This window comes from Furipterus horrens, unplaced genomic scaffold, assembly GCF_987537825.1.
Source record: "Furipterus horrens unplaced genomic scaffold, mFurHor1.1.pri manual_scaffold_10, whole genome shotgun sequence".
Taxonomy (NCBI): Eukaryota; Metazoa; Chordata; class Mammalia; order Chiroptera; family Furipteridae; genus Furipterus; species Furipterus horrens.
Genome location: NW_028327180.1, coordinates 91,109,850 through 91,136,044, shown reverse-complemented (window position 1 = coordinate 91,136,044; position 26,195 = coordinate 91,109,850). Strand labels below are relative to the sequence as shown.

Below are 26,195 nucleotides of genomic sequence, written 5' to 3'. Positions count from 1 at the left end.
TCAACCAATTCTGTCCTCTAAAGATTAAACCATTGAGGTTGATCAAAGAAGATGGGTGTTTTATCTTAGGAGGCAAAGCTTTCTAGTGGCACACCCAAGAATCCCCAAACCAGTACTCCTGGAATAAATAGCCCGTTCATTTTGATCCAGTGGTTAGGATCATGGGTATAAAATAAAAACAGTAAAAGAAGAATAATTACTGAATGTGGTTACTACAGAAAGCTGGTTTGGGCAACTGGGCACCCCAGCCACAAAGAGAAACATTCCTTTCATTTCTCCTTGAGCCTTATGCAATATAATAGACATAGTACTTTCTGGAGGATGAAAATGCATTTGTCTGGAATACCAGCCTGTCGGATACAACAAACCATACTAGAGTTTTTCTCGAGGAGAAGAGCTTTAGACTAAAAGGAAGCTCAGTATTTACAGCCTCCAGAGAATAGTGGTTTTCTCAAGCTTCACACAGTAAGCATACATATTTGCTAATATCTCAGTTCTCTGTACTTTTACTAGAAAAGTATATTTGTGTAATAGCTTCTCTTCCTTGCCCCCTGAAAAAGCCATCAGAGAGTCTCAGCTCAACATGGTCTTCTGTAATACAATTCATTATTTTGTGACCGTCATTAAATTCCAACAATGCAGTGAAAAGCTTGCCTTGGGATTTAAATAAATAAAACAACTTTGACTCAGAAATCTAAAGCTGAAGATACAAATGAATAAGTAAATGCACTTGCCACTTTGATCCATCCAAAGGGAATGCAGTTTTCCAGCATAATTAAATCTAAGTTCTGCAAATATCTGAGTAGATATTAAAACCTGTTTTAACGTAAAGTACAGAGTGGTTCATGGTTGCAGAAAATGTCCAGTATCCAGACCTAGAATTCCAGCACTAGTGACGTTAACAAAATGCAAAGACTTGTGTAAGTTATTAAATTCTTCCAGTAAATAGGGATATCATACCTATTGCTAAGGCTGTTGTGGAAACCACATTTGCTAATGATAGGGAAAGTGTTTTGTAATCTTTCAGAGACAATATATAGATGAGGAGCTATTTGCAGTTCCCAAGGACAGTTGTTTGCCAAAGAGCTTCCATGAAATTAGTAGGAAAGCTTCCTGTTAAGTGATTTTTTTTAAAGCCTTTGTTAAAAGGTTACCTACAACTGTAAGGAATATCTTCCAGACCAATACTAGTAGGAATGAAGACAGTATTTAAACTCTTATCTGTTGAATTTACGAATGTATTTCACAAACAGTTCCAAAATCAGAAGGCAAAGAGAGAAATGTTGATAATGATTATAATTCAAGACCCAGGAACCTCTTCTGGGAAAATAAGCATATTAGTAGAAACACTTTATTTTGTTCTTATTTTCGCTGTTTTGATGGTCTTGGCATAACTCTGTGCTTGACGGGAGACCTGGTTAATCTAACCCAGGCATTGACATTTTCTTAAAGACTCTACAGAGCTTGAGAAACCTAATGTTACCAGAATACCAAGATTTCTAAAATGGCTTTGAAAGCAGCTGGAAAAAGAGCGTTTAAATTCAGTCAACTGCAGGCAATGGCTGCAAAAGGTCAAATTACAAAATGTTCCCTGAGATGGGAAATCACTCCTGGGGACACTCTACAAAATTATGGGCTTAAAAACTTGACCCCACTTCTCTTTGCCTTGTGCCCAAGCACTCAATTTTAAAGCTTGTTGGTACTGTTCTTTCCCTGCTGGAATTCTCTTACCCAGGAAGTTTTGCATTGTGTGATATTTAAGGTAATTTGTGAGATGTTGTAAAACAACTATTTATAAATTACATCATACTACATAGAGTTGGTTCTCAAAAAGCTCACCTTTTCTCAATAAAGAAACTTTCTCTGTTGATGAGGAAAGTACTAGACTCAAGTCAACAGACCTGGGATCTGATTCCTGCCTGGCTATATGATCTTGAGTGATCTTGGGTAAATCTCGTCTCCCTTCTGATTCACTTTCTTTCTTTTTTAGTAAAATATAACTAATTCAATTAGATGACGGACCTGCAGGGAAGCAGGCAACCACATCCACTGTTCTGATTACATTTGGGATTCAAACCTTAAGGCTCTTGGTTTTTCATGTATATGTCAAAGAATGAATTCCAGCATCAGCCTGTTTGCCCCTTGGAGTCTTATGTTTCTATCACTTTATAAAGGACAGTCTAGATCAGGGGGTTGATGCCCAGCATTCTCTGTCCACAGAGAAGCTGGGGACAGTGTTTGTTTGTTTGTTTGTTTTTTTTTGACCAAAATGGGCCTCTGGGAGCAACTACTTTGAGAGAAGAGTCACGTGAATCAATGTATCTGGTATCTGCCTCATATGTATCTTCTGCTATTGCAGAATTGATATAAGTGATTAGCAGAGGCAATTCAAATCCTCTTCTTTTTTTGAGCTGACATTTGCTATATTTTTGCAGATGGAATTGCCTGTCTAATCAGCATCAAGAACAATGGTGTAACGCTCTGCTCACCAAAACTGAAACTGCCTTTGGACTCGTACTGTGGGGAGTTTTCAGTGCTTTTGTTGCTTAGTTAGAATTAGGATTCTGATCCTAGGTGTCAGAGCTGAAAGGGATTTAGAGACCAGGCCAGGTTCTTTGTGTGACAGGTGAGAAAGTAGAGCTCCCAGGAGAAGTGCAGGAACTTGTCAGAGGTCACAGTTCACACCATAGAACCTGAACCTTAATCTAGGTCTATCAGTTTACCATGGAGTGCTTTATTATTTTCATTAATACTGTCACTTAAATAACTAAAGTCTGAGTTGCAAAGTTGAACTGTGGTTTTATGCATTAAAGATTTAATTAGATTTTTCTCTCTCCTTTCCCATCCTTGAGTTCCTGAGTAAACTTCAAAGTTAACCAAGCCTTACTAGGAAATAAACTGCTCTTATGACTTACATAGAAAAAAAAGGAACAATAATGATAATTAATTATAATTAATTGTAAAGAGGTATGTTATTTGCTGAAGTACAAAGGTCTACTGTTCTCTCAGCACAGAGCCAACGAATTCTCGGCCAACTGATAAGGAAGATTTGACAAGGACACTAATGAAATTGTAGTCTACTTGGAATCTGTGGTGTTTAAACAGTGAAAAAAGTGAAGTCTTTCTCTTCCCCTCTATAGCCTTCCTTCAAAGGAAAAAGAAAATCTCACTCTCTTTTCAAGCCGTTTTTATAGGATGTGCACTTCATAGAACTTATTAACACTAATGTATAGCTCCTTCACTCCAACCAATTTCTTGACAACCTGTTATTCGGTGGCATGAAAGTACTGATGGGAAATATTTGTAAAAACTGGCTTGTAAGCTGTAGGACATTATATAATTGAATAAAGCTGCTTTAAGTTCAATATTAGTATCCTCTATTTTTTTCACTAATAGGGAAGATACTCTTGGTGATGTTTTCAGACTTGTGTTCTGAAAAAGGAGATCCTTCTTTCCTTGTTTGCCATGTGTCTGCTTTGGTGGACAATCTGTAATATACCCTGATGACAAATCACCAAGCTTACCCTGTAGCTCATCTTTTGTAGAGCAACAAAGAAAATTCTAGCAGTATAAATATTTCCCACAAATTCTCAATGCTCCCCTGTATTGTTTGGCCCTTTTTCCTCACTAAAAAATGTAATAAGAAATAAAGAATAGACTATAAACAGACTCTTTGTTTTTAGTCCTAAAATCATTCCTTTAACCACTATTGCTTTAGAGTAAATAAAATATATTAATAGGAAAAGAGAAACTATATCGTTTAAGCTATTTAGAATTAGAAAGGTCTCAAAAGTCATCTAATCTAGCTGTAACTGAAACTCAGAGAGTTAAACGTATATATCCAGGGCCATGCCATGATTTAATATTAGATATAAAATAGAAAATTCCAGTAGCTTGATTCTTTTAAAATTTGAAATTGAAATTTTTCTCCTAGCGACAAGCACAGACATATTTGTTTGGCTGGTGCCACTGAAATAATCATAGAGATATGCAATTTTAGTTACCAACTTGTTCAATTCATTCATCTTAGAAGTGAGGAAACTGAGTCCTAAGAGAAGCTTCTCCCTCCCTGACCTCCCTCTAGAGAACCGGAGGCGGCCAGTGTCCTTGTCATAGGTTACCATGTGTAACGAGGCGGAAGAAGGAGAGTGGAAAAGAGAGAGGAGCTCGGCCCTGGAGAAAATTGCTTGTCTGCCTGCTGAGAACTGAGCTGGGAGCAACAACATCTTCCCGGTGCTGATGTTCCCTTCCTACGTGGCAGGAGAGGGGGAGTCAGGGAAGTTCCCAGCATGGTCCCTTGAAGGCCTGTGGCATGCTGTTATGTAAAACAAACCAAGACAAGGAAAGGGACGGCAACTGTCTCCCCACGCTGGGTCAACTGCCCTCCAGGGAGAGACAGACAGTGTCTGGGACTCCAGCAGTGAAAGAATGCCACTTGCTGAATGTGGGTTGAATGACCCAGATGAAAACCTGAGCTGAAATCAATACACCTCCTCACTGTATCTCAGCCAAGAAAGAGAACTTGGGGTAGCTAAGTAGGAGAGCATCTTGGCTTGGCAGGTAGCCATGTTCTTTAATCACTAGGAAAGGAAGGGCATTCAGGAAACTGGACCGGCAGGTATAAGAAAGCAAGGTTTTCTTTGGTGAATTCTGAGCATGTAAGCAAAAGCATGATAAGGTTTGAATTTACATCTCATGTTTTCCACGCCTCTGCTCTTTTGCTTCTTGACGCTCTCAGTCCTATGGGACCAAGTATCTCCTTCCCACCCCTTGCCTGACTTCACGCGGGGCCTCTGCCCGACCTGCTGGCCCCCAAAATGCTCTGTGCTTGACTCCTGTTGATGCAACGGAAACCGTGGAGGCTTTGAGGCAAACTCTGCATGTGCTCCTCCACTCCAGCTCTTACTAGGTGTGTACCTCTAGGCAAGACACTTAGCGCCCGGGGACATCAGTTTTTTCAGATCTACCCTCAACTCTCCTCCATGTCATATTCCCTCCCTGGGCTTTGGCCTCCTTGGTTAATCCCAGACTTTCAGGCCAAGTGGACCTTCTTGCTGTTCCTGAGACAGCCCAGGCATCCTCTCGCCTTGGTAGCTTGGAGGCAATCAACAGGCAGAATCTAGAAATCTGGGAATCCTAACTTTCCAGAATGGTGTCTAGGTCCCCAATGAACCTTATATGTCAGGACTTAACGTGTAGCTGCTATGAGTATTCACACTGAGATGTCTTCAGTGCCTGTGTCATCACAGTCTTCGTGGGAAGTGGCTTGGTCACTAGAACCCAGGTGTCCGTTGATTATCTTATACCTTCATAAGGAAATCCAAAATGATTTGTAAGAACAGACACGGATGTCAGAATAGATACATGAGGAAACAGCCAGATAACACGGACTACCCCAGGATTACGCAGGGCTCCTGTACCACATAGAGCGGCCCAAGGACTCAGCTGGAAGCAAACAGATGTACATTCTAGGAATAAAAAGCAAAAAGTGCAGGCAATAGATTCCTCTAGTTGTTTCTCTGTCAAAAAAATGACAAGTCTGACATCTCAGGATAGAGCATATTTATCTCAAGACCTGATCTTTTCAGCTGTATTTATTCAAATCATTGAACACTGATAAGTTGATCCAAGTTGAGAAACTTCTCCTTGCATGGAGTTTTTTATATGCTCAGGTGGAAATACGTGCTCACATCCTTCCATTGCAAAAGAAAGTGTATCTTATTTATTTCAAGCCTGTTCTTTTGTTTAAGAAATGCCCCTTCTAGGTGGCTTATCAGCTCTCTTGAGCCATTTTGCAGAGGAATGTTTCAGTTCTATTTCAATGCTATTGGGAATATTTCAGAGGAGGTAGCACTGGTTCTCAAGTGGCAAGTGAAGATTAGGAGCAGAGTGAAAGCAGAGATACATGATAAACCAGAGAAGGAAGCACCGAGCTTATTTAGGCAATTACGAGTATTGAGTTTCAAGAGTCCAACAGAGTTTATAAACAACCATTGGATAAACAGTTTTATGTTTCTAAGTTCATACTCATTTCTGCTTTATCATTGACATTCTCACTGACACCCACAGAGATTATTCATAAACAGTTCAACAGTTTTGTTTTCTTGGGGCTAGTAATTTCCACTTGTGTTGGGTCTGGGCATGCTGACAAGTGCACTTTGATTTTCTTATCTGATACTTTCCTGGGGATATAATCCAATTCCAGAATGGGTTGAAGATAATCATCTGCTAAATACAAAATATGAAGCACTGTATTTTGCCCTCTCCTTATTTGATCTAAGTAAACTTCAAGATACATATTTTCTCAATTTTATATATGAAGAAATGTCCATTAAAAGCAGATAATGTGAATGACTCACGGAACTGGCCCATTGTGGGTTTGTGGTTAAGCCTCAGTTGTTCCAACTACTGAGCATTTTTTCCCGTGCTTGTTTGAAGAACCAGGGCCTGCTGGAAGTTAATGACCTTAAGGTAACAAATTAATGTTGACTTAGATGCTTCCCTTGAAATACTTGAAGCTTTATAGTATTATTAGACTCCAGATACCACTCCATTACCACATACCTCTTAATAACTTTGGCCAGATGTTGTAATAAGAAATAATGCACACATTTTGTTTCATCCCTGCCATTTCTAAAAAGAGAACAAGAGTTTTCTTAGTATCCCTCACTCTCTCTGGATCAATTTTCTGAAGAAGGTTAATGCCCTCTTCTTTTCTGAGGTTCTGTTTCAAGACCTCCACACCTCCACTTAGAAACTAAGGCCCAGTAGCAGCCATTGGCAATAAGAAAAGTTCAGTTAAGTATCCAGAGAACTAAAAAGCATATAAAATACAATAGACTTCAAGTGGATATAGGAATGCTGAATGCATTACACATATGGGCAGAAATCTGTTGTGGTGAGACTGAAGCCCTTATGCAAGAGGAAATAAAAAGGCCAGCTTGTCCTTAATATCTGAGGCAGCACTTTATTAGCCCAAAGAATCACCTTGGGATCCTGTTTCAAATCCTGATTCTAAGACCACACTTCTAATTCCACAGAAGGGGGTGGGGCCTGGAAACCTACGTTCCTTGAATAAGGACCCCGAATGATGCTGAAGTACTCATGACATCCTGTGAGAAGCCATGCTCTAAAAATATCAGAGGGGTAAAGGGCCAGTTAACAAAGGTTGGGAAAGTAGCAGCAGGTGAGGGATTCCAATGCCATCTCTTTTTTATTTTCAAAGCCCCATCATTGCTATAAAGGGGAAGGGAATCCATTGTCTCTATAAGTCATTTTAATGACTGGAACGAGTGGATAACACACTCATCGGGATCAATTGCAGAGGTTTAAATAAAGACATAAAATCCTTTATTCCACACCTCCTTGGGATGGATGGGTTTTTGAAGCCATTTAAAAAAAATGATTTTAAAATAGTAACACTATGACTATGACGCAGGTTAGAGAACAGTTCAGAAGAGTCTGGGACAGTAGCCATAATCAAACATGTTAATATTCCTTCAGGAAAATACATGAATATTCATACTCAATGGGATAAAGTCTGTAACAAGCTTCGTGTCTTTTCAGGTCAGTTCTTTCTGCCAAATGAGTAGAGATCAAGTAATGTTATTTTTATCACAATGAAATAAAAGCTTTACGTTTCAAGTTAATACTATGATTTGAGATTAAATACTGTGGATAAGACACTGTGGACTTTTAATAACTACAGTTTATTGAATACGTAATACTTGGATGGCATTGTATTGTGCTTCATAGATGATTTTGTTATTGTTTTCATAATATTCCTATGGGGGGGATATCTTATTGCTCTCATTTTAAAGATGAGGAAACTGACACCCAGAGGGTTAAAATTATTTGCTAGATGACCGACTGGTGAATGGCAGAGCCAGGACTCTGATGGTGATCTCCTGTACACCATGCTGTACTGCCTTAATCAAAAAACGCTCTTGTTCACAACTAAATTAAGAAAGAAAAGTGTGTGTCAATGGCAGTATCGATACAAAGTTAAAATCTCTTTTTTATTAATTTCCAATATGTTCGACTAAATTTTATGTACTCACTTAGTCCTCATGCAATTCACAAATATTCACATTCTTCTTACGTTCTGGACCATGGTGGGAAAGCACTCATCCATCCCTCTTGGAGGGACGCATGGCACGTGGTTGCTCCTGCAGCAGAGTTCTGATTGTTAGAGCACCCGCTAATCTGCTGTTCCCTGGTTTTACTGCTTTGCACCTATACTATTAGCTTCAGTTTCCATTTCTAATCGATAACATGACTAAAGTAAATATCAGTTAATAATGTGTGATAATTTTGCTGTTGATATTACCACCATTTCCTACCCTGGACCATTTCCACCAACAATATGCTGTTAAAGGAATTTAAGAAAATATATCCTGATATATTTTTGGTTTGACACCAAAGGTTCAGAGGGCTCTGAACCTCTAGGCTTAACGTTAAATGTTAAATGAAAGTAGGTTTGGTATTAACCTATTTTTAAACCGATTTTTCTTATTTACTTTTCCTCTTATTAGTGAAATTTCATTCTGATCTTCTCGATCTTCTCTAGGTTTAAGAAAAAGTACCATTGTAATATTTACTGGTCATTTACTCAATATCTTATCCCTTCCTTCTTCTTTGACCAAAATACCCTAATTTCCCTTTGAGAATTAACTTTTCTCCTTTCTAAGCCATTCAATTTGGGTAATCATCTCACTTCAGATCCTAGAGTCAGGATTAACATGCAAATCCTACCCTCATGGCTAGAGAGTCAGATTCACGGATTCACGGGTGTGAACCAGGCCAGATTTAGAGCCAGTAAAGAGACATACCAGGCACTCCAAGGGGAGGCTCTCTTGGGTAGTGGAGTGGGAAGATGTGAGGGCTGGCCTCACTGTGTCATTTTATTTCTACAAAGTGGGAAGCTGAATCTCCATGGTGGCAGTGTGTAGAGCCTGAGGATGAAGCCAAGAGCGTGGCTAGATGGTGAAAGACATAGACAGAAGCTGGATCTTCGGTAAACGTTTCTTGAGTTACTAGTCTGATCCTTGTGACTTCAAGTATTCTGTCTGACAAATATTTTCATGCTATAAGTAAATTTTACTTCGACTACATTGAGACAAAGGGAACGAAGTATCTTTACATAACTTGGAAAAAGTGGACCATTCTTTCTGAGTGATCAGCTAGGCTTTAGATCTTGGGTTTGAAAGGTTGTATGTGATTTGACCATGGAGAAAGGGGCTGACTATTTTAAGGAGGGGCAATTGTAGTGGGACAGTAGTGGAGAAACTGATGCTACCAATTCATTCATTTGTGATCAGTTGTAGGGGTAAGGCCCATTTCCTACAGTGTATTCCTTGGCATCTCATGATAATCCTGGGATGTGGACCATATTAACTCTATTTTATAGAAGAGTTGTCCAGTTGGTTTAGTTTTGATTTAGTTTTGATTTAGCTTTGATTAGTTCTTACAAGCACAACATTGCAGTAGAGATCTATCTAACTCTTAGAGTTATTAGGATGCAGGATCTATGAATTGCACTTAAATATTCAACTCCCTGTTTAATTGTAATCAATGCAACTCTCTTTTAACTCTGTATTGCTAAGAATTACTTTAAAACGTGTAAGTACATTTTTTTGGTCAGGCTTTAAAATAAATATTTGTGTTTGTGTGTGTACCTTTTAAAGTCAGCAAAATATTTTAAGCTCTAGGCTAGTGGAATAAAGAAATATATATGTATTAAACTTATCTTACTGAATTCCACAAATTCTATTATGCTTCTCTGTATACTTCAAAGTTAAGAACTTTTTAAAACCTGACTTTTCCCCTCAGTAACACTAAGACATTGCAGAGCTGGTGAAACCATTAATTTATTCATGCTTGCATGCCTGTGCATAGTTCTGTATGGCTCTTTGATTTCAGCTCTTCCATGTTTTACAGGAACAAACATTTAAATGCCAAACTAAGATCTTTCATCAAAAAACAGGAATTAATTTTCTTGATGTCATACTCTCAGCTTCTGTTGAAGGTCAATGATTGTGAGAAGTACAAGCCCAGAATTCTGAATCACTTTCGGAGATATGCCTACAAATCTTAAATTACATTAAACAACAATCCCTTGCTCTCAAGTGGGCACATGGGTGTTCTTTCTGCTCTGCCCATGTCTCTATCAAAACTAATTTCTCCCTATTTTCAAGATTCAGTTAAATGCTTCTGTATCCACGGCTCTTTCTTTTAGCTCTCTTCCATCAGTTCTACAACAGATGCTTAGGAACATCTACTGTGTGCCGGTCCTGTGGTAGCCAGTGGGGGGTAATGATAAAGTCAGATTCGCATAGCATTTACTCTGTATTCAGGCCTGTGAAAGAGAAGCCCTGTCATCAAATGCAAAGAGTCTGTGGTAGGTCAGTTAATTAGAAGTGACCTTTTTTCAGTTATTAATAAATATGACTTATACAATGTTTAAAATGCATTTTAACCTAAAAACCTACAGAATATACAATTTATCTACCATTAAAAAAAAAAAAAAAAAAACCAGACTCAAGGCTTTTTTTCCTTTGAATAAGAGTCTTCCAATTTGTTATCAGTGTCACTTTTTATACATAAATCACCACTAAAGGTGTCCACTTTGAAGATACCAAGTGTTAAGTTTGTTTTAACATTTGTGATTTTGTAATAATTTATAAATAGCCTACAACTAAATCTATGACTTTGGGTAGTATTTAATATATCATTAAAATAGTTCAACATTTATAAACAGATCTGGGCAGGAATTCAACAGACCCCGGTTAAACACTCAAGTTAACAGAGTTATAAGGAAGAAGTATAGTAACCCATGAGTCTCAAGAGTTCAAATTGCCTTGGACATGAGTCCGTTCTTTCCAGAGAAGTAACGGGAAGGGTAGCTGTGTAGAGATGAAGTGAATTAAATGAAGACAGTAAAGACTGCTTCTACAGTCTAATAATTATTTTAGTAACTAAAATAACTAGTCATTAGGCTTCTTGAAAGTGAGATGCATGCCTCCTATGACACTGAACCTTTAGCTGTTGGCACAGTGTTTTATCCATCATACGTGCGTATGAATGACAGTCGCTCATTTCATATTTGATGATGAACTAAGTGAAGACTACCTTGGTTAATGAAAGAAATGTTAGATTTCCTATCATGTTTAATAGGAATTCTTAATATAAACTGGCAAGTTTCCTTGTATAAATGATCCTATACACTTACAGGGATCCCTCACTTATCATGGGTATTACATTCTAGACCCCCCACCCCCACCCCCTGCGACAGGTGAAAATCCGCGAAGTAGGAACCTTACATTTATTTTAGTATTTACTGTACAGTACCGCAAAATCCTGCGTTATGGTGAAAAATCCATGATAATTATAATATTTTTAAAAATCCCACAATATGGTGAGGCTGTGATAAGTGAACCACGATATAGAGCGGGACTACTGTATATATATATATAGTGCAGTTACAAAGCCATTTTCACATACTTTAATCTCATTTAATCATTTTAAAGATTCTATATGGGTGATGAAATAGGATATTTTCATCTTTATTTATAAGCATGGTAACTAGCTCAGAAACTTGCCCTAGTCCGTGCAGACTGTAGGGGTGGCACCTGAGCTCTGGTTATCTAACTTGTCACCCAGAACTCTCCTCTTTGGCTAGAAAGTAAAAGCTGCAGTGCTGGAGTGCTGACTACAACTCCCTAAGCTCACCGTTGTACGGAGAACCTCAGCAGGTATAGCTCCGTGTCAGCCACGGAATTTCAGACCTAGAGTGCTGGGTGATGGAAGTCAAGGAGAGCTCAATACCCTCCTTCACTGTGGTCTTCTATATTTGCCCAGGTCACAGAGAGGACTCCAGAGGGACTGAGGGCAAAGTGAAAGGTTGACTGTAATGTCAAAAGACTATCCGACCTAGAGGCGCAGACAGATCAGATTTGTCTGCATGCAAAGCTCATGCCCGGTACTGCCACGGGCCCAAAACTGAATGTAAAAAGCAGGGGGAGGCCAGCAGAAACCATACAGCATCTCTCTCACTCAGCATGATGCTGGCCCAGCTACAGAACATCACCTTGGCTGAGTTTTCAGTGAAGGCTCCCCCAGGCAAACTCCAGTTCTACGCTGGCAGCTGGTCTCTGCAGACACCTCTCTCCTACCAGCTGCTGGCTGGGAGGCACTCGGCATTGCAGGCTTGGGGGGGAGGGCTCCTACTGCCAGAAAGAGGGGTGGGTGGAGGTAAGCAACCTGCAAAAATAAGCCCCTGAAGCAGTCACAATTAAGGACTACAATAGCTCTTAAACTGGATAATGACTGTCCTGATACTTTCAAATTATATTCCAAACATATACTGAAACTTTTTTTAAGTTGTAGGTACTTTTAGGATAATAATTTCTTCATTCAGGGAAAAAAAAAAAAAAAGAGGATGACATACTATCCAAGCATGTATGCGCTAATATGCTCTGCCGCGGTGAAAAGTATGGATTTTTGCGTGCCACGCTTCATTAGGCTTGTCACATAGAGACTCATGTGAAAATTATTTAAAATTCAGTTAGCTACAGCTCATTGTCATTCCATTCGACTGTGGGCTGCTCAAGGGCAAGAACCATGTCTAATTTATCATCTTGCATCCTGTTAATGGTGCTGGAAACATAGGAGGCCCTGAATGAATCACCAATGAAGTGAACTTAGCCAGCATCGAAGACAGGAGCTAAGCAGCGCTTTTGACCACTCTTGGAGGAACTGAGCCGTGTCACACAGAGAGAGCCAGGCAGGCTTTGCGGTCTGAACCGAGTCTGGTCCTGGCTGTGCCACTCTCTGGTCACGTGACCTTGGACCAGTTACTCATCCTTTCTGAGCCTCGATTTTTTTTCATTTGCAAAATGGCTGCATTAACACCCACGGCATGGGGTGATTGAGAGAATTCACTAACACTGGTACCATGATTTCAATAACAGAAAAAGTCTTCTTGGATTTTTTTTTTAACAAAGGGAGGTACATTTTATTTAAAACAATAAAAATACTGAGCCAGTTAAAAGAAAACAACAAAGAAACCATTTTTCTGTCCAATATGTTTTAAGTGGGTTTACACACTAGTCCATGGGTCCCCAACTCCTGGGCCACAGACCAGTACTGGTCCTTGGCGTGTTAGGGACAGGGCCGCAGAAGAGAGGGGAGTGGCTGGCAAGGGTCCCTGGGGCCGAAAAGGTTGGGGACCGCTGCATCAGCATGCATCCCTAATCTATATTGAGTTTCTGATTATTCTGAGAGTTAGTGGAATTCAACATTAAATAAGCCTCTAGGAGAAAAGGAAGCTGACGCGTTCAGGTGCCTGCGAAGTGACTTAAAATTTTTCCTTTTATTATCTGGAGAGGGGACGTGAAGGAGAAACTAAAGCAGCACCTTTGAACTTGCCTTTGGCAAAGTCTAGTAGCTTTTTGGCATGTGCTGCCTAGGTTTGCTGGTCTCAGGTTACAGTGGTTTCTAAAGTCAATTTTAACTGCAGAATAATTTTTTTCCCCTACCTTTTCATCCCCAGTCTCTCACCAAATGCATCTTCATAGGAAACCCTACAGAGCAGAATGTTTAAGAACCTGGTTCACGCTGATTTCAAATCCTGTATTTCTCTTATTCAGTGTCAGGACTTGGTCTACTTCCCTAATGCCCCAGAGTTACAGTTTTCTTTTCTCTAAAAGAAGGGTAGTACTCGTATCTACTTGGAGGTTTTTATGGGGATTAAAAGATATACTTTATAGAAATTGCCATAGTCAGTTGTTCCACAATATGATTTCAATAAATCAGTCAAGTTATTATTACAACATTGAATAACTGTAATATCTTAAAATAAGCTGCAATTATCCTAAGAGAGATGTTCATGGAGGCCCTCCGTTAAAAAAAAACAAAACAAAAATAAAAAACAGACAACTAAGCATTTGTTTCTCTCAGTTCCAACAGGAAAAGAGACAGGCACTACTGCAGAGTTTTGTAATTTTCCTGGCACCCCCCACTTAGAGGCAAGAGACTTCACTGAATGTGTTAAAGTGAAAGCATAATTCTCTTAAAATTTGTTTCTAAACTCTACACAAATTCTACTTTCAAAACGTTTTCCACCCTACATTCCTCATCTGAGCAAGAGTGTAGCCCTGCTCAGCTTTCTGGCAAACTCTTAGGGACTTCAAAACTGTCACATGCTGAAAGTCCCGTATTGGTTCTAAGTACAAACGCATCAATCCTAGGGACTAGCCAAATTCTACTCCTCTGTCTTCCTCTGAGTATAACTTTCTTCATTCTGTCATTTCTAAAGTTAGCCTTGATTTTTTAAATAGTAATCCCCCCTCCTAAGCGTTGCAAAGAAAAAACAGTCAGAATTTTGCCTTTTGTATTGGTTTAATAATACCCTTGATGGTGATCAGATTGTTATTCTCACTGCGTACTGATGACAAAAATCTGATCACAGGAACCCAAGAGTGGGAAGTAGTTATCAGAGTCACACTCCCAGGCTTGCTCCCTCTGGAGCTGGGATAAGTGATTCATTTTTTTCCTGTCTCTGTTTTCTTACTGGCACAACGACATATTTATCTTAGGTCTTAACTTCAAGTCATGACTTTAGACTTCAGTTCCCCAGGGGCCTTAGAGATAATCATTAGAGCAATGACAGTGATGCTTCGTTGTAGAGCATTTTCACATCCTCTTATCTCATTCAGCTCTCTCTGCACCTCTCTGAGAAAGAGCGCCTGCTAACGTCATGTATACCTTACTGAAGAGAAACTGCAGCACCAAGGGATCAAATAATTTGATAAAGGAAATGCCAACAACTTAGAGGGAGGCCTGGGTATAGGAACTGGGTCTTCAGATGTACTGAAGCTTTTCTTTCACCACTCCATGATAGTCTAACTAATAATGTACTTCATCTGTAAAATAGAGAAAAAAATTAATTTGAAGCATGTTTCATAAAGGGTTAAATTTTAGCTCATTGTTATGATTCAATAAAATATGTTTTACTTGCAACTACTCCATTTGTACTCTTCCCTCAAAAAAAAAAAACTGTTAGAGACGTTAAGGATTTTTTTCCATGCAACAAGTAACAGCAATCAAGAGAGCCTGACCTTTTCATTATTTTATGGCCATTCTTTATTAAATCATGTTCAATTACTTTCTCCTCCTGACAAGAGAATGACTCTGGATCATTGTTGCTTAGAAGTCCCACGGCCTAATTCCTGTAAAATTGAATTTAGTATGGGACCAGTATTTATGGACTTGTTTTTTGCTGTAATTAATAAAGCTGTCCCAGAAGTACAGCAGGGGAAACCCTGCCCATGTTTATGAAACTTGACAGTTCCCATCACCCTACAGTCATTTTTCATGTTGACATTCATGTCTTCTCACCTGCTTCTTCTGAAGCCAAGTTTACATAAACAGAAATTCGTGGCTTAGGTCATTGACAAAGTGAGGCAGGCTTAAACCCAACAGTTTTTTTTTTAAAGAGGGTAATTCTTAGTGAGAGACATTTTATACATGGGCTCTGTTTCCTTTGAGAATAGGTCATTCCTTTCCCTTGCTAGGGATGGCATCCTAATACATGACCTTGAGCGACACTTCTTTACATGGTCAGGTGGGCGGGCCATGTAGAGCATAAAGGATTACACTAATGGTAAATTCTGATTATGATTTTGTAGTTCAAAATATTCATTATCTCCTTCTACCAAGCCCTTACCTAGAGAGGCCTTCCCTGGTGCCCTTTGCTTGCCCACATAACTTGCTTTAGGAGATAAAATGTGAGCAAAGTCACCCATGCCTATCAAAGTAGCAACTTTAAGAATTATTGTATTTATGATTTTTACTATTTCCCCCCTTTGGCAATGAGAATGGCAAGCCACAGAATGAAAGGGAACAGGGGGAAGAGCAGGACATTACATACTAGTTTCAAACCACTGAGATTTCAGTGCTATTTGCTTGAACTGATCAATACAGTCTAATTCTGCTGGACTTGTATACAACCAGCTTTAGATAAACAGATGATAGATGATAAATAGATGATAGATAGATAGATAGTTGCCATAACAATAAAGAGAAAACAAATTACACACTAGATAAAGAAAACTGGTCAAGGGCAAGCCATTCTGCAAACCCAAGTTCAGAAACAGCCTTAGCTTTCCAGTCACCACTGGATTGGAAAATCAGCCTGTCAGTCAGAAAACATGGATGTCTGGTTAGTAACTTACTCTGGGGTTTTGGACAAGGTCCTTGCCATCTCTGGATACCTTTCTACAAGATCGGTTGTACGTGATAATCTCACCTGGAAAATGAGCACTGCATTATAGAATTACAGTGAAAAGTGATGAGAGGATGTACACATAAAGGGCTTACACATGCTAACATGTCATATTCTTATTGTAGAGGTGTTAGTATCCGTACTATTTTACTGGACTGCCAATTCATAGCACTATATACTACAGCCCAATTTCTATAATTAAGCTATTAGAAATAAAATAATACTTTAAGGTTGTACTGTGCACTCCTGATTGCAAATATTCTTTCTATTTAAGGCCACTGAGTGTCTGTTCTTCCTCCTCTTGAAAGCTGTGTCACACCCTTGCCCCATCCTCACCCTCTCCTCACAGTAAACTCAGCTGACATCCGCCCTCGTTCCTCACACCCACAGCGGCCCTAGTTTCCTGTTCCAAATTCTTTTTCAGACCTTATCTAACTTATCAGCCATCTCTATGGCAATGCCCTGGGCCTCTGGCCCCCACAGTTGCCACCAAAGTTCTCTCTACATGACAGATAGAAATAGATCTATTAATTTCTGAGTTCCACAGAATAAGAAAACCCAAGGGCATTTCCGTTAGGAACTCATGGGGACATAGAAAACGTAAATACCCACCTGAGCTGCTGAGCTGCTGAAATACAGCACAACATTTCTGAGATGAAAAGGACCCTCAGTTTCACTCTGGTCTGATTTTTTATTTTGAGATGAAGAAATTGAGAGATGAAAGAGAAAATCCCTGGCTCAAGGTCATTCTTCTAGCTCAAGGTCACTCACTATGTGGTAGTACAATTCCAAAGGCAACTCTTAAATAACAGCCATGTTTTTTTGCTATATATCCAGCTGTCTCATTTTATTAAAGAAAACGAACAGGGATTTATGACAGAACAATCACTGTATTCATCTTCAGAAAAGTACAACTGGAAAACCTGTTCACTGGCTATACAAGACTGCTAACCAATAACATGAAGGAAAATCGCAACAAAGCTTTTAGCTGCTTGGATGTGAGCAAGAAAAGAAAAATACACAAGAGCAGATTCACAGATGTTTGCAAAACTTCAAAACTTCTGTTTACTGGAGTGGATCATAGAGATAAAATGAATGAACTTAAAATCCATTAAAATTGTCTATACTAGATTGTTATGATAAACAAACCCAATTTCAGAATGTGAGAATCAGGTGAGACCTAGGTTGGCCAGGTTCTGCCACTGCTCTGTAACTTACTATATATTCTCAAACAAACCTTGGTTGAGTAATAGTTTTCACATTCATCTCTTAAGAGTATGGTTTTGTGATAGAAACCTCTTTTGCTTATTAAAGGCAAAAGAATTTACTTCCACAGACATATATGTGCTCTCATTTGGTCTCATTATCACTCATTTTCCCTATTTTTAGGTAGAGGAATAGAGGTACATAATTTTCCAAATTAAGGAAACCATTATTTAAGGAGAAAGATATATAGCCCTGAAAATAAACAGGGAGTGGTAGGGACTCCAGGAAACTGGAGATTGTACCTCACCTTTTGGGACAGGTGACAATTCAGATTTACCCAATCTTTTCAAATGAAAATGAAGATCCAGCTGTTGAAGATGCAAATATGTTTAAGATTTTCATATAAAATTTCTCAATTCTTCAATGTTGACTAAAATAAATGAAATTTAACTCCTTCCTTGTCTGATGATCCGTGATCTAGGCTAGAGTTAGACAGTTGGTTACAACTGACTTTACCTCTTTGGAGTAATTTCTCTTTCAGTAAAAATAAAATCGGCCTTGGTCTTCAAGATTTAGCCCTAAAACTTCCTTTTTCTTTTTAAAAAATTTTATTGTTATTCTATCACAGTTGTCCCAAAATTTCCCCCTTTACCCTCCTCTGCCCTGCCCACCCCTCGCTCCCATGGTCAATCCCCACACTGTGTCCACGTCCATGAATTTTTATTTTCCTATGAATTTTATTTTAGCATCTATCACTGATACTGGTAACAAGAAGTCACCAAGTAAAATAAATGTAATACTAGGTGGTTATAATTGGTGTTGATGCATTCATTATCTCTTATCTCTAACAAGCAGCTATGATACAGCTCATAGTTACACATTGTCTTTTATATTGCATAGCTCTGGACCACTTAGCAGTGAACAGTAGATGTAATGATGCAGATCAAGGTGCGTGGTGCTAAGTAATATGAGTGTAGGCAATGTATAATGAATATAATATATATAATGAGTATAAAAATCATGTTTAGAAATTATTCCAGTAAACTCAGTTTTCTAAATTGAAGCTTTAATATTATCAGCAATATTACTTATTGTACTTCAGTATTAATAAATAAATACATATTGCTGATAGAGAGGCACTTATGGGTAAAACAATTAGGTTTGTGATGGGGGTGGGGGAAAGGTAATTTTAAAAAACCACTATTTTTAATGTTTCTTTTTGCCATTCTGAAAGATGATTTATAGCAAAGAATAGTTAATTTGGGGGTGGATAAATTGGAAGACAAATGTGAAAAATTAGAATTCATGATGTGGTTTATATGTTAAATGTGAAGCTTTGTCAGTTTCTTGAAAAGCAGAGACATTCATATATAAAAGAAAGCAGAAAATAATACACTGAGTCATCTTTAACATACTTGTCAATTCTCTTGTCCTTGAGCTCTCTGCCATTATTGGATTTGCTAATTGATTTTCTACAGGAAATAGATTACAGGAGTGGCAGGTGAGATTGGTTAACAAATTCTGGTCGGTCTAATTTGTATGCCCAGAAAATTCTTTTCTGGTCTGTTCGGCACTGCTATGTGCTATGACCCACATATTATCCTTCTGAAGAAAGAAAGTTAAATTTTAAAAAGCATTATTTTTCTCATTGCTATTTGCTGCCCATTGCAGTCTCTGACAGTCTTAAATTTGCATGTTTGCAATGTTGAATAACATTATTTTCTGAAAATGCAAAAATAAAATGAAGACATTATTCACTTGCAACAAATAGAGGGCACAGCTTGCTGTAGACTCAGTCTCCATCATCTCGTTCACATTTCTGTCTTTCAAAAAATTATTTATTGTTTTACATTTATTTGGGGGCAGCAGCTGACAAGAGTGGTCTACTTGTTATATCAGTCACACTGATAAATGTGTCTTTTAAGGATTTTCAATTGAGTTAGGAAACACCAAAAACTTGGATAAAAATTAATGTCGTTTTGATCTGAGTAATGTCAGAGCAACCTCGGAGTTTAGAATTCCAGTGTCAGATTCTTAAATGTGATACATGAATATTCCAGTATTGCAACTAAAAAAGGAGAGAGAGAAATTGTTTCCCCCGAATCAAAAACCTAAAGGAGTTTTCAGCATTTTACTTGCTTTAAAAACATATTGAAAACTTAATGAAAGAAACCATTTTGAAGAACATTAATTTATGAAGGAAGCTGCTCCTGCATTAGGCAGGTATTATGTAACCTTGGTGGCATCAGAGGGTGTGGATGCCTCTAAGGACAAGGACTTTAAAGGAATTTCTAGTTAAATGCATTTATTTTAAAAATAAGAAACTTTCATCCCAAGTGTCTTCCCCATGGCTGTTGTTGGCCCAGCTCTTTTAATGTAATTTATACATTTCCCTCTCCTGAAACCAAAGTTAATTTTTCTAAATTAAAGGTTAAAGAAAATAAAAATCTATTACCATGCAGTCTCTCACTGCTTTAAGATATTATGTTGATTCAAGTAGTTTGAAAATTTACTGTTGACTAAACTGGGCTCCCAACCTACGGTGACTCAGATGTACTGAGAGACCGTGGGATTGGTGCTGTAGATATTTATTTCTCTCCTATCACCTAAGTTTCTAATTCTTTTCTTTCTTTCAACCTCATCAGTGAAAAAATTTACCATTAACTTGTGTCTTTTTTTCAAACTTCTCTTTCCTTTCTCCAAACTGGTTCTCCTCACTGATGAACAGAAGTCAAAAGCAATCTTAATTAAAACACAGCCAGGAAGGTGGGACCCCCCCCCCCCCCGCCCTCATTTGGAGAGGTATTTGAATTATATGACCAGTACATATTCACTCGTGGAAGCAGAGAAGTTTGAACTTGAGCTTGGTATTAAATAAGGAAAATTGGGCACAAAGACCTGAAATACAACCTACCCAGAAAACCACAGGGAAGATAAAGGGCAGGATAAGAGAATAGTGGGAAGGGTTTGAAGGTATAGGGTGGATTCTAGATATTTTAGAAATCAAGCAGTGAACAGGGTCTTAATCCATGGAGCTGATTTTTCTGAAATTGTGGTCTGTATGTCACTATTGAAAAGTAAGATGAATTTAGGGGTATGTGACATTTTATTTTAATATATGTGCATTTCTAGTAATGAAAATGAGAAAAATATAAGGACATGGAATCTAAGCCAAAAAAATATGTTAGAGACAAAAAGTAAATAGTCAACGCACATAGGTTTTAAAACAAGTTATGATGCTATTTCATGAAACACTGATATTTGCATTGCTAAAGACAATCTGGGAGTTTTAATGGTATTCTAATTTAGGAAGAATGGGACATATTACTTTTGAGTCAAAATGATGGCATTTGGATCCCAAGAATATGGATTTTCCTAAGAAACGAATTTTCTCACTTTTCTAGCCCACATTTCACATTGAAAATATGAAGGAACAAAGTTCTGCTTCATACTAAAAATTGGGTAGATAATTTGGTGAACAGGAAATGGGAATATGAATAGAAAGAACAAAGTCTTTTACTTCAGAATGAACACTGAGTACTGGAAAAATACATACTAGGATTCTGCATTGCTTATTAAATTAAGAAAAAAATGTAGTTTTATCAATATAATTGTCATAAACAATTCTACAGTTACCTACTACTTAACAACTCTAAGCAGGCCACCATGCTAATAGCATCATAGATACCATAACTATTGTTGAAAGGCTTCTGTTGTGAAGTTTGTGATTTATTGGAGTGAGGAGGCAGAAAAGGAGAAAAATGAATGACCAAGCAACCCAGGGCAGAAATTGTTTTTATAAGGTAGGTGAAAATGCTATGAGGGTAATTAATGGAATAATGATCATGATAACAATTAATAATGCCTTTCGTCTACTGAGTCCTTTCTATGTGCCAGGCAAAGTTTTAAGCATTTTAATAGAGTACCTTACTTAATCCTCAGAGGAGCCCAGCAATATTAGTGATATAGAACTTAGATATGCTCAATAATTTATAGCAGCCGGTAACCGAACGTGGGCTGCCTGACTCCAAGAGTGCACATTCTTAAAAACTGTTTGGATTTCTTTTGGTGATAAGGCCAGTGAAGGCTTCGTGGGGGAAGTGCTGCTTATTTTAACCTTAAAGTCATAAAGTAGGTGGGGATGAGCAGAGAAACCATTCAAAAGTGGAAGAGGACCAAGATTCCGTGAGAGCTCGGGATTGGCTAGTTATATTCAGGAAAACATAACCGATTATCACAGGCTGGAAAATTACAGAAAACACCACCAGAAAGCACCTGCGATCAGGCGCTCATATATCAGGAACAAATAGCTTGTGCGTAAAGGAGTGTCCTGGATTCTTGAGACAGGATGAAAGCCGTGCTTCAGAAAGATGGTCTGGGCCCCGGGGGCGGGGCCCCAGTAGGAGTAACATGGTGTAGTGACCAAGAGCCCGAGTCTGAGAGCAAGCCTCTTGAATTTATGTCCCAGCCCTCATACCATCCCTGCTAGTGAATGAATCCCTAGGAGTCTCAGTTTCCTCACCCACAGTGTTGATGATAGTAAAGAAATATGACTATGATTATGAGAATTGAGTAGGTCATCTATTTAAAATGCGTGCTCTGGTGGAGGTAGTTAGTATTCAGGAAGTGCTCCCTCTTACGGTTGACGTGTAACTAACACACTGTAAAGGCGGAGATGGACAGCAGGCACGTGACTCGATAGCCTACCAACACAGTCCAGATGAAAACAGACAAAATCATGAACTAGGACAGTGGCGATGGCAGCTGAAAAGAGGACAGTTATACAAGATATTTCAGAGGCACAAGTGTCTTCATGATTCATTAGATGTGGGAGGCAGAGAAGTGACTCTTTGCGTCTTCACACCTGGCTTACTATTACCAGATACAGAACAATTAGGAAGACATGCTGATTTGGAGAAGAAATTATGGATCCAAAATCTCATTGGCTATGAATTCAAGGTATTCTACAAGTTTTGTCAATCTGCCACCAAGGCACCGTTCTTGTCGAGTGTGATGCAGTTACAAATGCTAGTAAACAGATGATCTGGCTGGTGGATATAAGGATTATCAACAGCATTAATTTCCATGGGTGAGAAAGTTCTTTTCTGTGAAATATTCCCTTCGTACTTTTTACTCAATCATTTATTTTTTACTTTGGTGCTAGCCATACTCTCCCATTTTTCTAATACCTCTCTTTCTATCTTTTCCAACATATTAAGAGTCTGGGGAACACAGATAATATATGCACTTAAAATTTAAAAACATTAAAAAAACATTTAAAAACATTTGTTTTTATGAAATGTTTATATCAACTTCTATTTATGTCAAACATTTCTGGTTTATAATTACTGTCCTAATATGAACTTTCCTTTAAAAAAACTGTTTAAATAATAACAATGAATCAATTTAAAGAAAAGAATACTAAGGAAGCAGGAGTCGAGTCACTTGGATATAACAAAGTCATGAAAGGTAGCCTTGCAGGACTGAAGGTTAGAAATCCCCGATGGTCAGCCAGGTAACATTTTAAGCAAATATTCTCACCAAGTTTCCACAGAGACTTCTTAAAGGAATATATTTACTATTAAGTCTAGGAGAAAGCCACATGAATGTAATGGCTAAAATTAAAAGGACTGGAATTCTGATGTTCTTACAATTTCCCAAGGAAATTGTTACCATAACTTCTTTGTAGATATTAACTAATTATGGAGCTATGCTTGAAGACAGGAATGACATCAGAAATCAAACAAAAGATCGTGCCGAAACTTCCAGTCATTACAAAATCAACTCTCACAGGAATCGGGCTGTCTCTTGGCATTGGTGTTAAGTTTCAGTTCAGTCCTCTTCTTCACAGAGGCAACTGAAATAGTAAGTACTGCACGCAAAACAAAAACCGGCAGGAGAGCAGGGAGGTAACATGGCTAACTACCAGATTAAATTGATAAGGAGCTGATGTAATCAACTAGATGATGCTACTCAATATCAAATCTTACATCACTGCAGTTTTGCTGTGATTTCTCTAGGAAGATTAATAGCTTTGTGACACCTTGGTGATTTTTCTTGCCAAGCTTTAAGTGAGTGGGTCATTTTCTTCTGGAAGCATCTGTTAATAGTAACTACTCTAGAACATTCTCTATATGAGACAATGGGAAAGGGATGATGTAGGCCCTGAGATACGAAGCCAGCGCTTCCCTCATCACCTTTTGATTTTAATGCTACTCTGGGCTCAAATAACTGAACAAAAGGCTGATTAGTCATGAATTTGTGGGTTCTGTTTTAGGGTGCTGAAATAATTATAGAAATATAAATATATAACAGAACTTGATGCTCAATTTCTCATTCTGGAAGCATGCAGACTTGGAGATTATTTTTACACATGTCCTTTCTTTCACAGATGGAAGACTTTACTGCTAAGGCAATCCTGAATCTTTTTCTTTGGCACCGAATGAAACACTATTCTAGTACTTGATGTTCAGGATTTCCAGTGAATAAGGGAGCAGAAGGCAACTTTTCAAAAAAAAAAAAATATATACTCGAGCATTTCTTTGACCTTCTTTCAGGTTCTGTTTTCAAAATAAAAGTCTTTAGGAGAAAGCTGCAAATGCCAAAAACAATATTAGGGCCAGGTAGCTCTTTGAATTAGAGAATGGTTTTCATGAAGGTGGAATCTTAAATTTCCATCTTTGTATAAATCCTAAATTTGTTTCTCTCTGAAAGGAAACCAAGGCCTTGTTCCAAATTAGTCAATGCAAAACTGTGCCTTACAAATTCCAGGGGGAAAAAAGTCAGGTATGTGTGAGTAACTCAACAGAAAACAGCTCAGCTAATGGAAAAACATGTCTTAACAGATGGTAAGCGGAGAACACAAGACTCACATTTTAAACTGGGGCATATTTAAATTGTCATATTAATTTTAAAAGGAAGAGCTGAAGTAATCTGTGTGCAGTCTATGCTCAGCATTGCAGAAGGTTCATACTTGCCACCAGGAGACACATCTAGTCTGCAAATATGTTTAACTTGTCCCACGTGGATTTTTTACATCAATTCAACTAATACCATTAAAATCATGATTTATTAATACAGAAATATAGATTTTTAGCTTCTCTTAAAAAATCTGAAGTCCTGACCCCATTAAGTGTCATGCACACTTGATAATTATAATTAATAGTGGTAAGAGCTACTGTTTATTGAATGCTCACTAAGTGTCAGATAGCATTCTAAACATTTTACTTTTTTCTCCTACACACAGTATGTCTATGATGTGGATCATTTTGTCCATATTGGTTATCTGTAAAAGCTGATGCCCTGAGAAATTAAGTAATTTTGTCAATATCAACAGCTGGTAATTGATAAAGTTGGGATTTGAACCCAGGCCTGTTTGATATCAAAATCTAGTTGCTTATCCAGTGATGGAGTCAGTTAAATATATTAAATTACTGAATGGAGAATTTGCCCATATTAATTATGGTTATTTTTACATTTGTGGAAAGTTAATTTTTTTATTACTTTGAATGTTTCTAATTCAATATAATATAAAACATATTTCTTAAAGAAACATTACACTTATGCCTAATAAATATTTTCTCCTTTTTAAGTACTTGCTACATATTTTTGCTTAAATAAATCAAGCAAATAATTTAGTAATCCAATTTGAATGCAATTTGCTTTGAATTCATAGAATCCATTTATATTTATCTATTATACTAGAATACCCATTATAATTTTCTCTAGCAAATTAAAACACTTTAATTGTCCGAATATCACTTGAAGACAGGTATTGGAAAACCTTCTGAATTACATACACCACGATTTTAGCTCTTAAAGGGTCACTCAGCACTCTGCTTACGTGGATCTTACCGGAAGTCGTCTTCACTACTTCAGTGGTGTTTCTCAGGCCAACAAATGAAAATTGATAAAGCCTCCAAGATCTTGTGTCACCTACTTCAACAGAACTGCGCTTCCATTGATAGACAATTTCTTCCCGGGGATAGCCATCTGCCACGAGATGGGAAAGCCAACGTTTCAAATGATGATACATGAACATATGTAGCAACCACTTCCAGTCACAAGACTCTGAGAAAGGTACTGACAGAGTTGATGTTATGACTTAGTGAGGATCCTGGACTACAGAACCTCGCCCTGGAGAAAATAAGTACAATGACATCGTATCCTAACAGGAAGTTAGATTTTAAAATCCTGAGGTCAAAACCACCCTTGAAAGCCATTTAAATTTCATAGAAGGTGTACTATACATGGTTTAACATATACTATATGCACACTTTACATTGTCTAGGGTAAGATATAAAAAGTGGTCAGTATTCACAATAAATAGTACATATATAAGATAGGTATTTTCATGGGGATTTGGAGGGTCATGCCGACACAGAAAATACTGAGAGAGGAGCAGACTCAAATTCTTTTCCAGAGCATGCACTTGGAGTGGAAGGCGGTTGGGAAAATAACCTCAGCTATTTACATTATTTTCTGCCTCTCAGTCTGTTGGGACTTTATTCTGATATAAACCAAGTCTACAATGAAAGCAGTAAGTAGAAAGGTCAAGGGCAAGTACCAATGAGAACTATGTAGATTCCAAAGGGTCATTCTTGTTCAGCCATGAGAACAGAAAGCCTTCATGAGAAGGGGAGTATACTGATAATGCAGTGGCGATCAGTACCATTTCCTAGCCCAATCTATACTCTAGACAGGT

General features: G+C 38.1%; 1 protein-coding gene across 2 annotated transcripts in view; it reads right to left on the bottom strand.

Moving 5' to 3' along the window:
- GABRG2 (gamma-aminobutyric acid type A receptor subunit gamma2) overlaps positions 1–26,195 on the bottom strand; it is a 73,996-nt gene that overhangs the window by 16,867 nt on the left and 30,934 nt on the right. For both annotated transcript variants that reach the window (XM_090288541.1, XM_090288542.1), the window contains exon 6: positions 25,346–25,483. In XM_090288541.1, coding sequence (XP_090144667.1) covers positions 25,346–25,483 — 138 coding nt within the window. The remainder of the gene's footprint in view (positions 1–25,345; positions 25,484–26,195) is intronic.